Below are 12,510 nucleotides of genomic sequence, written 5' to 3' on the forward strand. Positions count from 1 at the left end.
CCAGTCACCTACTGGGAGCAGTCATTCACATATGCAGTCCCCTGAACTATGCTTAGACTTTCATGGAAGACTCTTAGTTGACATGGGTCAAAACCATATCAAGGAACACATCGATAATTAGCAAATAAGTAAAATCATGAACCAGTCCTTAAGCCTTTCTCCTGGCCCTGTTTTATTTGCTAGTGTTAACATAGCCCAAGAGTTCAGCCATGGCTTCATCTCTTGGTGCTTACAGTCCCTGAGATTTCCATGCAGTGTCCTGCCAAAGCACTGAAGTCCAGGGACCCTTAACTTCCAAGATGACCTTTGTTTGGCCTCTTCTGGCCAAGGCCATATCTACACCTACCTTAGAGTTATTAAATTATCTTCGATAGTTTTTCTTAATTTGTACTGATTTTGATTCATTTACTCTGAAGTACAAAGAAAATTTCTGGGTGTAAACAAGGTTTTGAAGTCTTGAGGTATTCTATGAAAAGTTCTAAAGCAAGACATGTCAGCATGTATCAAAACAAGTATGAAATCTAGTTTTTACACAGTCTTCTTTCTCATGCCACAACAGGTAAAGATAGAATAGAAGTCTCTGAAGAAGACCTTAAGAAGCTCCCTTTTATTAAATGGTGCACTTTGGAAGCCATACGGCTGAGGTCTCCAGGTGCAATCACCAAGAAAGTAGTAAACCCAATAAGAATTCAGGTGAGGTTTCATTTTTTTTTCCTCCCAAAGGATGCTGTATGATTTGTCTGGAAAGGCACCTCCCAACAGATCTGGATAAAATTAAAATGGCAGATATTCTACAATCTCACATATATATTCTATTGAACAGATTTATTCATCATCATTAATTCAATCATCATTAATTTAAGAGTGGTTTTGCTTTTGCTCACAGTCTTACCTTCAATTTTGAATTGATTTTAGATTGAATTGAGCTGGAGATACAGTGCTAATGGTATATGAAATAGTAATCAGACACAACAAATATAGTAGAAGGGACCACAATTCAGTAACTGACAAAACTCCTTCTTTTCTGTTTGTCCACTTCACTGCCATTCAGAAGGGAAGTGCGAGCATTCAGGAGTCTAACAAATAAGTATTTGGGAGAAAACACTCTTTTATGGAATCAGCGCTCATGCCTATTTAAGAAATTACTCAAGTCCCATAAAAATCTACTGTCATATAAGATTTTCTATGAAAATTTTTGCATTGAAGGAGGTCCTTAACAAAAGATTTAGAAAAATATACTATCTCAGATGGTACATCAAGAAGCAGCAAAGACAGAAATAATGTTTCTATTACTTTGACACCTGAAAAAGACAAATTAGAACAAAAATAGTCTTTCCACGTTCTCCACTGCTTAGATCTTTCATATGGAAAAAAATGGCAATAGCAAGAAGAAGCTTCAAACATGTACCATGCCCACCATGGCTTTACCACCTTCACTTGCCCTCTGTTAGGACCTTCTGCTGATGGAAGAGAAGGACTAAGGAGGGACTGTTTTGTGAGTTGAACCCATGATTTTCTCTTTTCTTAGAGTTTTTTCTCCTTTTCAGAATTTCACCGTCCCTGCAGGTGACATGCTGATGTTGTCGCCATATTGGTTGCACAGGAATCCAAAATATTTTCCTGACCCAGAAATGTTCAAACCTGTAAGTTGTCACTCTTAACATGGTTATTTTGCTGTCTTTTCTCCTGTTCACTTATTTCACAAGAAAAGCACAGGGACAAATTGATTTAAAGTTGGGTGTTCCCCATCATCTGGAGGATGGCCTTGTATACAGAGAAGGTGTGCATAAAAAGGAGGAGCCTGTAGGAATAAGCAATACTTTAAAGTTCAGTTATATGTTCCAAATAATATAGTACTACTTTATATCACTTTGATATTGATTCAAAGCTCACCATGGAAAGACCTCACTGATTGAACACAACTTACTTGACTAACCTGATCTTTTTTGACAATGTGACCCACTTAGTGGATGAGGGAAAGGCTGTGGCTGTTGTTTACCAGGAATTTAGTAAAGCATTTGACACCGTCGCCCACAGCATTCTCCTGGAGAAAATGGCTGCTCGTGGCTTGGACAGTCATACTCTTCACTGGGTAAAAAACTGGCTGGATGGCTGAGCCCAAAGAGTGGTGGTGAATGGAGTTAAATCCAGTTGGTGACCAGTCACAAGTGGTGTTCCTCAGGGCTCAGTGTTGGGGCCAGTTCTGTTTAACATCTTGATCCCGTCATTCAGGTCATTGGCAGAGTGCACCCTCAGTCAGTTTGCAGATGACACCAAGCTGGGTGGGAGTGTTGATCTGCTGGAGGGTAGGAAGGCTCTACAGAGGGATCTGGACAGGCTGGATCGATGGGCTGAGGCCAACTGTGTGAGGTTCAACAAGACCAAGTGCTGGGTCCCACACTTGGGTCACAACAACCCCATGCAATGCTACAGGCTTGGGGAAGAGTGGCTGGAAAGCTGCCCAGAGGAAAAGGACCTGGGGGTGTTGGTCAACTGGAAAAAGACCTGAGGGTGTTCGTCAACAGCCGGCTGAACATGAGCCAGCAGTGTGCCCAGGTGGCCAAGAAGGCCAACAGCATCCTGGCCTGTATCAGAAAGAGCGTGGCGAGCAGGACCAGGGCAGTGATCGTCCCCCTATACTCGGCACTGGTGAGGCCGCACCTCGAGTGCTGTGTTCAGTTCTGGGCCTCTCACCACAAGACAGACCTTGAGGTGCTGGAGCGAGTCCAGAGAAGGGCAACGAAGGTGGTGAGGGGCCTGGAGCACAAGTCTGATGGGGAGTGACTGAGGGAACTGGGGGGGTTTGGTCTGGAGGAGAGGAGGCTGAGGGGAGACCTGATTGCTCTCTACAACTCCCTGAAAGGAGGTTGTACCTAGATGGGGATCGGTCTCTTCTCCCAGGAAATAAGTGATAGGACAAGACGGCCATAGGACAATGGCCTCAAGTTGCACCAGGGGAAGTTTAGATTGGATATTAGGAAAAATTTCTTCACGGAAAGGGTTGTCAAACATTGGAAGAGGCTGCCCAGGGAAGTGGTGGAGTCCCCATCCCAGGAGGCATTTAAAAGACGTGTAGATGTGGTGCTTAGGGACATGGTTTAGTGGTGGGCTTGGCAGCGGTAGGGTAATGGTTGGACTCGATGATCTTAAAGGTCCTTTCCAACCTAAAAAATTCTGTGGTTTTATGATTCCAAGTACTCTCCTCTCCCTGTCATTTGCTTGTATAGCTCATCTCCATGTATTTACCCAGGTTCATTGGTCCTTCCAGTCAGATGATTTGTGGTAGATATTAGCTCTGCTAATTCAATAGTTCATCTAGAATTTCTTGATTATTATTCCACTCCAGGTGGCTGCGTGGGCAGGCTTGTAACTGCTCCTTTTAGCACCACCCAATATAGAACAGTTTGTCTTTTTAATAGAAATACATCAAGGGGTAATTTAATCAAAACTTCCCTTCTAGCAAACTCTTCACCAATTTGAAATCCCTCATAACAATTCCTGCCTGTTTGAAATCCAAAGCAGAAATGCTGATGCAGCAGCTCATTTCTTTAGTAACGTTATTCCTAAAAACGACGCCAGCTTGTTTTTTAGAAACTCACCCTTTTTCCATGAGGAATAGGTGAGTACCACTTGGACATTGCCATTCCAAACGTATCGCCTTGCTTCAGCTCCACTGAGATTTTTTTTTATTGCTTTTATTGGATTTTGATGCTAACAGGTTTCCTCTTCAGAAAGCTCTAAACACCCCTAGCTGAACAAAAACCCAAAATAAACAAACACAAGATAACATCTTCTCTAAGACAGCTTCATCAGAGGAGTTAGCCACCATAAACTTGACAGGGTGTTACTTGAAGGCCTTGGTAGAGTTGCACTGAGTTTCTGGAGGCTGGTATAGTTTGTCACCCAGCAAAGAGATTTACTTCTGTCAGTGTCACCCAGCCAAACTTTAGCCCCTATTGCCTTGTTCCTTGTCTTATTCCTTTTCTCTTAAAGCTACTCAGGATGGAGCAAGGAGCCCTCTGGGTACAGACAGGCTGTTTTTGTTGGGAACAGTTCATTTTCTCACACACTGGCCTACACCTGAGAATGGGGCTGTGCAATCTTTGCCTTTCTCTTGTGTGACAGCTGATATACTTTGCATTTGTCTGTGCACAGCATCCTAGAAATGGTTTGTGTGCAAGATGGGTGTGAGCCATTTGTGTGCTGTGATACAATTTTGCGACTGAGGGAAGGTACTGCTTGAGCGTTTGCTTTGAATATGTATATACTTAAAAGGAGAAGGTCACATTTTTATAGGCATTTCAACAGCTCAGCGCACAGGATTTAGAAAAATGGGGAGGTATAGGAAGAATATTTTAGGGGTGGTTTTGAAAACCTCCCCAGCACTTTGAGGTACCTGTTTCAAATGGGATCTCAGTTTCTTTCCCTGAGTTGATGCTGACTTTTGAATCCAGATTCTAACACTAACAGGTTGAATGCAAAAAAACAGCATTAGTGCAACTTTGTATTGAGGATTAGCTGTCCAAGGTCATTTTTAGCCTGGAGAAATAAAGTTAAGCTTTATTTATATAAGGCTGATTTGGAAAAAAAAGTTTCTTCCCACAGGATCGCTGGAAAGAGGCAAATTTAGAGAAGAATGCTTTCTTGGACAGCTTTGTGGCATTCGGAGGAGGGAAGCATCAGTGTCCAGGAAGGTCAGTGAAACAGCTGGGGTTTATTTATTCCCAAACCCTGCAGAGAACAACTCCCTTGAACTGGGCTCCTCTTACACTTGGAGATGGAGTGTTTTCAATGCTTTGCTCTTTGTCAGTCCCCTAATGTTCAGTATTATCTGGACCTTGTTTACACAGATTTGAAAGTGGTTTCATTCCTGGAAAAGACAGGTTAAGTCATGATGTACAAGCAGAATCTGAGACTAGTGAATCAAGGGATATCCCCCAGGGAGGAAAGTCAGCCTAGCTCTGCTGCTGCTGGGGCATCTTTTCATCAAGGGAGAGTTGTTCCATTTACAAACATGCCAGTTTACAGACACAGGCATTTAGGTTGCCATAAACCAGTTCTAAACTAACCTAAAGAACACTTCTCTGGTCCAAGACTCTCTTTGCATCCTCTATGATGCCGTTGACATCTTTGCTAATCTTCAAATGTCTTAACTGGCTCCTCTCTGTTTGAATCTTGTCTTTGCATTAAGGCCCACGCAATTGTGTGATGGTTTAAATTGCAGATCCTGTCTCTCTTCACTCCTCCAGCAATGCCAGCCTCGATGCTTCCTGCATTCCTTTTGCTGTTTTCTCTGCTGTCCCTCTTCCTGGAACAAGTCCCAGGGAGCCAGCTGCTCCTCGTTTCTGTGTTCAAACATCTCTATGCTCAATTCTCTGCCTTCAAAACCTCATTCTCTCTAAGAAGCAAGTAACCAACAATCCTTAAAACTAGTCAGTTTAACTCAAGAGTCCCATGTGGAGCAAGGAATCTAGAAGGTATTGCAGAGGATCTGCACTCTTGAATCTGCACCCTACAGAGGGCTGGACATGAGTGTCAGATAAACTCTGTGAAGGCATTAAAGACATAAACAAAATGAATAAAACTGCCTTCACCATTTAGTCTTGCCAGAGGAGAGTGCTCACTTACTGCTGTACCTCCGTGACTTGTAACATATTCCTGAGCTAAATATGAGCACAGCCTCATTCCCAGCAAGGACGACAGCAGAATTCACAAGAGGCATCCACAGGTACAAGACAAGCTGCAAAACAATGTTTCTGAAAGCTGCTTGTTTATATATACTGACCTATTTCTTTGTTCAGGCTGTTCTCTAGACTCTGATAATATCTTTAAAATAAGTTTGTGGTTAGAAAGAAAATTATAACATTTCTACACAGACAATGGATGGAGAATCTTTTTTCTTGCTGACAGACAAAAAGTCCTTTCAAACCCTTGATAACATTTCTACATAGACAATGGATGGAGAATCTTTTTCTTTCTGACAGACAAAAAGTCCTTTCAAACCCTTTGGCAGTCCACATGGTAACACACACCTTCATGCTCTTCAGCAATAATTCTAAAAAAATAATGTGGTGGTCTTGGAAGAAAGGAAATGAAATCAAGGGATGTATCTACATCCTAGGTTGCAGATTTCCTTGATATGACTGAAAGAAACAATGATATTTCAAGTTTTAGATGCATTTTCATTTAATTCAGTACCAGGATTTAGAAATGAAATGTATTAAACATTTAATTTCTCCATTGCAAAAGTTCATCATGAAATTAAAAGCTAATTTAATCAAACTGAAAGCTAGAAAATAACTTAGTTTTCAAATATTCTAGCAAACTGACATGGGAAGAGCTCCCCAAAAGCCATTTCTGCGCGATCTTTTTTACCTAAAGGAAAAAATTTGATGGCAGTGAAGCTCCTTTTGTCTAACCAGGTGACTATTGCCTGTGCGACTGTGCTTATCTCGCATGGCTCCGTCTGCTGTCTCCTGTCTTATACTGACATTGTAAACCCTTCAGCACGACGACCATGATTTCATTCTTGGACTCCATTTACTGCAGGATCTCAATCCACAGCTGGGCTCCTGATCTCTAGCACAACAGAAATACGTAGCAGTGCATTGGGGGCAAGATTTAAGAAAGCACATCTTTGTTAAACCCCCTTGTCACTAAATAAAATGGGAAGGCGTCAGTGACTCAGAGCTTTTACAGGAAAACCGCTGTGGAACTCAGTCATGAATACGAAAGATGGGTGGGAACTAAGGGGCACTTAGCTGCAAGAAAGTTCATGGTTTCTGCTCCGTACAATGTGCAGGTGGGAACTAAGGGGCACTTAGCTGCATGGAAGTTCATGGTTTCTGCTCCGTACAATGTGCTTTGGGAGAGAAGGATGCACTGGGACTCCTGCCTTCACTCCTGGCCTGTCCCTCGGGCCACTCTTGGACACATGAGTTGCTTATCAGCCTTGTGCCTCAGCACCTCTGTTTGCAGAGCAGAACAACAACAGCAGCCTGTTGGGAAAAGCACTTTGAGATCTCATGGTGGGAAGTGCTGCAGTCAGTTATTGGTTATATCCGTTGCCGCTTGGACAGACTGCAGATGAACCCCACTGTAGGTACAGAGATGTCAGAGCTGGTCAGCCTGCATCCAGCTGTGCTTGTGTTTCAAAGATAGCCCTCTGTAAATGCAGCATTTCCACTTTCAGGGCAACCTAGAGGCATTTTGGCATTTGGTTGCATCGTGGTACATCTGTGCCAAACCCATGAGGATGGCTCAGAGACAGGGCCTCAAGCGCCAGGGGTCCAGGGCCGCGCTGTGCAAGCAGTGCAGTGACTGAGAGGAGCCCACCTTTGTACGGTGCCAGCAGCATGGAGTTTGGACTAGTAAGTCCTGCCTGACGGGAGCTAATTTCCATTAGTATCTCTGCACTACAGCATGGAGTCTGGACTAGTAAGTCCTGCCTGACCGGAGCTAATTTCCATTAGTATCTCTGCACTGCATTGCCCTAGCTCAAGGTCACCAAAAACTCCCTATCTCAAGGTAATTCCAATGTGAAATCACAGAGATAATTTGGGTCTGAAGCTACGCCAAAACAAACAAGCATCCTCCCACTCCAGAGCACAGGGCGGCTTGGTGTGCAGATCTGGATGGCTCTGCAGGAGTTAGCGTGGGTCTCGTGAAGTTTATTAGCTTCCTCCTCACACCTGCCAGGCCAAATCCAGGCTGACGCCATGTGCAGTCGTGTGGCCTTCTCCCCAGTGAATTCCCCAATAGCTGTTTTATCCAAGTTTCCCAGCATCTCTCAAACAATGGAAAATAAACTGTGTAAAAGAGCAAGGTAGTATTACTATTTTAACTAGGTATTTAAGACTTATGTCTAAATTCTGCAAGTGAGTAATCCCATGACCTGGCATAGGTGCATGCTAATGCCTGAATGCAGAAAGCTCTTGTACATACAACATTAAAAAATAATAGCCTAGAGGAGTTCACCTGCAGTTATCTGAAATCTTCTCTGGACTGACTAAGACAGACCTTTCTGAGAGTGTTACAGAAAAAAAAAATCATGCCCTTGGGTCTCATACTGCATTCTAATGCTGATGCATTAAATAATAACTCCCGCTGTCACAGCTACTCTGATGTCATCAGGCTCCCAGCTGTATTATATAACTTTATATAGCACAATTAGTCATATAGCCTTTTCTATATTTGACTGTCTTCTCACTCCTATGAAGTTATTTCAAGTCAGCAAGCATTAGAAGAACATAAATGTTTATACAGTGGAAAAAACCATAATGATAAGGGGCTGTTTTAAAATAGGGTGTCAGAGGGATACTGTCGATCTAACGTTTCACCGGAAAGAAGGGGCAGCCGCTACATTCGTGTTCTTCGCTGACTAATGAAGCTGAACAAAGCTACGGTGTATTTTCCTACTGAAGATAAACTTTCAGGGAGAACTAAAGCATGGAATGTAAAACCTGTCAAAGACACCCTGTTTCTTATCTGGTGATGACACAGGTGTGATGGTCAGGCTGGACAGCCAATGTTTTCCTCCCTTTTCTTGCAGGTGGTTTGCTATCATGGAAATCCAGTTGTTCGTTATGCTATTCCTGTACAAATATGAATTTGTACTTTTGGATACAGTACCAAAGGAGGTAAAAGATCCATGCATTTATACAGCATTCCACATCTTTATATCCTTCATCCATCACGCTCAGCTGAACAACCATGCTCAACTGTGGTTATGTATAATGAAGCAAAATTTTGTGAGGAGTGTTAATGAAACACATAATGAATAACTCAATCTTTGATTTAACTCAGGAAACATGGAGTAACTCCTGCAATGTTAGTGGGGCTGGACTGTGTGTGCAAGAGTATTTTCTCTCCTCATTGCCTAAACATTGCAAGAGATTTTATAATTGCTTTCTGCCACTCACAAAACTAATGAATATGGAACTGGATTATTAATACTTTAAAGATATGAAATCAGATGCAGCACTCACAGTGCTCTTCCACTACATATTTGGTGATGGAAGATAAATGATTCGGGTAAGGCTGAAGGAGCAACTGTGACACAGAAAGGTTTTACCATGAATGGAGAGTGGCGCAGTCTCCACTCTCAGCAGTAATTTCCTTCTCCATTTGCACTGTGTCCTTTCCACTTTCCAAAAATCATTGTTCCTCACAAACGTGGACCGCTGCTACATGCGTGTCCACCTGTCACAACCTAAACGTGATACACATGCCCTGTAGCTAAACTGCCAAGAAGAAGAGGGAGAAGTTTCGTGTGGCATGAGCTTTGTATAATTGCCCTTTAGGCTGGAAGTTGGAAGCTCAGAGAACTTAATTCTTCTGCTCTCCTTGAAGAACATGAGATGTTGATCTCAAGTAGTGGTAGAAAGTCCACCCAGAATATGGAGGAAGGTTGCCTCTTCCTGACTGGTGGTGTGTTGTCACACCAGCTCTCACTGGAGTTGACTGTAACTTGGGTCTGCACTCAGGCGATTATGCTGGTGAAGATACTCCAAACCATTAGAGTCTCTTAAGATCTCCTGTGTCATCCTCTATCAGAGTGAGCTGAATGAAAGGTAATCATGAAGGCCCTACTTAGCTTCAGCTAAGCCAAGAAATACTTTCAGTATTTGGTCTTGGTTCCCTAAAACCAAAGCTCCAAGAATGTTTATATCTTAATATTAAAGCACGATGATAATTCCATTAACTGAACTAAAATGTTTCTACTCATTTACTTCTTTTGCAGAGCCCTTTACATTTGGTGGGGACACAGCAACCCATGGCACCATTCCGGGTCCAGTATAAATGTCGGGAATGAAAGCTTCCCAGCACTGACTTATCCTCCTTTGTCAGTCACCCCTGGATGGATGGACCACTGAGCTGCTTCTCTAATCCTACATCTTCAGACAGGTTCTCTGCCTTAACAGTTCTTAGTTTCAAGTTTAAATGCTCTACATACTCTGCATTGTAGTATGTCATACCAGCATAGTTGTATCTGTGCTCCTCACCTGATTGCCTACCTCCTGGTATTTAAAAATCAAGCTTTCCTGCTTGCATTCATAATTTGTGGGCCAGTTATTCACAGACTTTGCAAATCTGATATACTAAACATACAAACCAGACATTCAGCACAAAAAGCAGCCATGTTTGGAAATCCTGCATGGAAGTTGTGCTAGAACCAGCGGAAAAGCAGGTCCCTTGGGTTAGGTCACTGCTTCCTGCAGCTCTCTTTGAACCAAGGCCAAAGTGGTGCCTTGCGCTAAGAGATCAGATTGGTAACTCCGTACAGCTCTCTGGTGCTGGCGGGCACAAAATACAGGACAGTGCTGAGCAGAGACCTCCAGATCAGATCCACAGCCATGATAAACTAGCATGACTTACGTACCACTGCCTGTGTAGGTAGGTGAAGACCTGGCCTGCTCTGCCTACAATTGGTGCCAACTTCTTGCAAATAAAATGCATTTCTAATGGAAAAATTGCAAGCATGGGAAACACCAGGGTCTTGTTCCACTGGAGCACCTAAAATTTCTACTTAGCTTTATTATCTCCACAAGATTCAGAATCAGTCCTTGCGTGAATATGCAATGGAAGTTTGATCGTGATGTTTGGCTTCTAATGAAAAGTGATTGCAAGAAAAGATATTGCTATTCATTAGACTGGTTGTCTAATATCTAGAACATTTTTGCTTTCCCTTTAACATGACTTACTTATAGAACAAATTGCACAAATCTAAAAATATTTAATCCTATAAAGAATACCTAGTAGAAGCTGTTCAAAGAAGCTGTCAAATCAGTTCAGATACCAAGAATTTAACTGCTGTCAGATTTCATATACGATAATAGCTGGCATGAATTTTTAGTCTTTTAAGTAAAGATTATTCATCATTTTAGAAGTATTTGGAAAAAAAACACAAATGGACTTTCAACAACAGTAAAAACTATGGGAATAACATCTGTAGGAAAATAACACATTGTATAATTCATTAAATGGTTGCCTTACCTCAGTTATAGATACAACAATTTAGCAAACTTTTATGATTTATTATGGCAGGAAAATGACTTGTCCAACTTCTAATTTAGCTCATAATGGTTAACTTTGCAAGAGTTGCACTCTTAACTGCCGTTTCAGTATCTCTTCCACAACTGAAAACTATTCCCTTGGTTTTCATGTGCGGTCAGTACCCAGAAGTATATATTTTAATTTTAAAATTTGGAAATGTCCACAATATCTGTTCAGGTATCTTGTAGTTTTGCAAAGATTTTTTTTTTCCCAATGTGCATTTCTTTTTATTTTTCTGTTGAATTAATTTTGGGGTTTGTTTTTTCGTGTGTGTGTGTGGTTTTATTTTGGTTGGGTTTTCTTGTGTGCCAAGAGAGGTAACTCAAAAAAGTAAAACCCTGTAATGGCAAACTTGACTTTAAAGTAAAAGATCCCTAAAGGAAAGCATAACCTGAAGGTCAGCATCCATTTGGTTAGAATGAATAAAAGGCATCTGAAGGCATCTGTGAAGATTTACAAACACACCACTGCGCATGGGTTCTAACCTGTCCAAAGTACAGTCACACTTCTGGTGTGGCTTCTGCATATTGCTGAGTTTTTCAGACTTGATGTGATCTTGTGTCTTCAGAGAACTACATTTTTCTTCCTTCCACATTCCGCAAGAATGGCCTGTGGGCAATGTTAGGCTATGTGATAAAAACTACATTCCCCCTGCCCTGCACAGAGGAGCAGAGAAGCAAGAGCAGGTGAGGGCCCTGAGCAATGCCCTGCCCAGCACCTCACGGGGCTGGCTGTGTCCTGGAGGGACGCCGGGCAGTGACAACGACAATGGGAGCAGCTCCCACCTTTTGGGCTGAGGGTTGAAACACCGCCTGAAGGTAGGGCACATGTTGTGGGGTGCAGGAGAGGAGCAGCTTGTGCTTGCACGAGACTTCCCATGGGATGTTTAGAGGAGGAACCAAAGGTGGAGAAAGGGAGGGATCAAGGTGGGTTGGGGAGGAACAAACGTGGAAAAATAGAGGGATAAGGGGATAAAAGAAGTTAGTTGCATGTACACAGGCTGCTGAGTGGTACGCTTGTCTGGCTATGGCATGTGCCTGATCAGTGCAGTCTGTCCTGCCTTCTCCTTACACTCTGTTTTTAACTCTCTTCCTGGGTGAGGGGCTCTTGTGTGTGCGTGCACATATGGGTACGGGGGTGTGACTGCAGTAACGGGAACGGAACGACGGGTCGGAGGGGCCATGGGTCTGTGGTGCCAGCAGTTGGAGGGAGTGTGTGTGTATGTACTCTGTGGGTGTGTTATGTCAGAGTGTGGCTACCAAACACCAACTTGGCCACAAAATCACCTAGTGATTCAGGCGAGCTGCCGCAGAGCCTGAGGGGTCTAGGGATTGACTGACACCTGTTTGTACGTGTGTGTGCGTGTGTTTCTCTGGGCAGGAGGCAGCTGGGGAGAGCAAGGATTCAGGACCAGCTACTGGAGGCATCTGCATCGTACATGTGTATTTTTATATA

At 42.8% G+C, this 12,510-nt stretch overlaps 1 protein-coding gene across 1 annotated transcript in view; it reads left to right on the forward strand.

The window, feature by feature from the left end:
- Positions 1-9,814, forward strand: part of LOC104169301 (24-hydroxycholesterol 7-alpha-hydroxylase) — a gene marked incomplete at its 5' end in the record, with an annotated part of 19,749 nt that extends 9,935 nt beyond the window's left edge. The window contains 5 exons of the mRNA XM_009710194.1: positions 560-693; positions 1,548-1,643; positions 4,606-4,694; positions 8,552-8,639; positions 9,743-9,814. Of these exons, the coding sequence (XP_009708496.1) occupies positions 560-693; positions 1,548-1,643; positions 4,606-4,694; positions 8,552-8,639; positions 9,743-9,814 (479 nt within the window). The remainder of the gene's footprint in view (positions 1-559; positions 694-1,547; positions 1,644-4,605; positions 4,695-8,551; positions 8,640-9,742) is intronic.
- Positions 9,815-12,510: the final 2,696 nt, after the last annotated feature.

The sequence above is a fragment of the Cariama cristata genome, unplaced genomic scaffold (assembly GCF_000690535.1).
Source record: "Cariama cristata isolate BGI_N322 unplaced genomic scaffold, ASM69053v1 scaffold4241, whole genome shotgun sequence".
Lineage (NCBI taxonomy): Eukaryota > Metazoa > Chordata > Aves > Cariamiformes > Cariamidae > Cariama > Cariama cristata.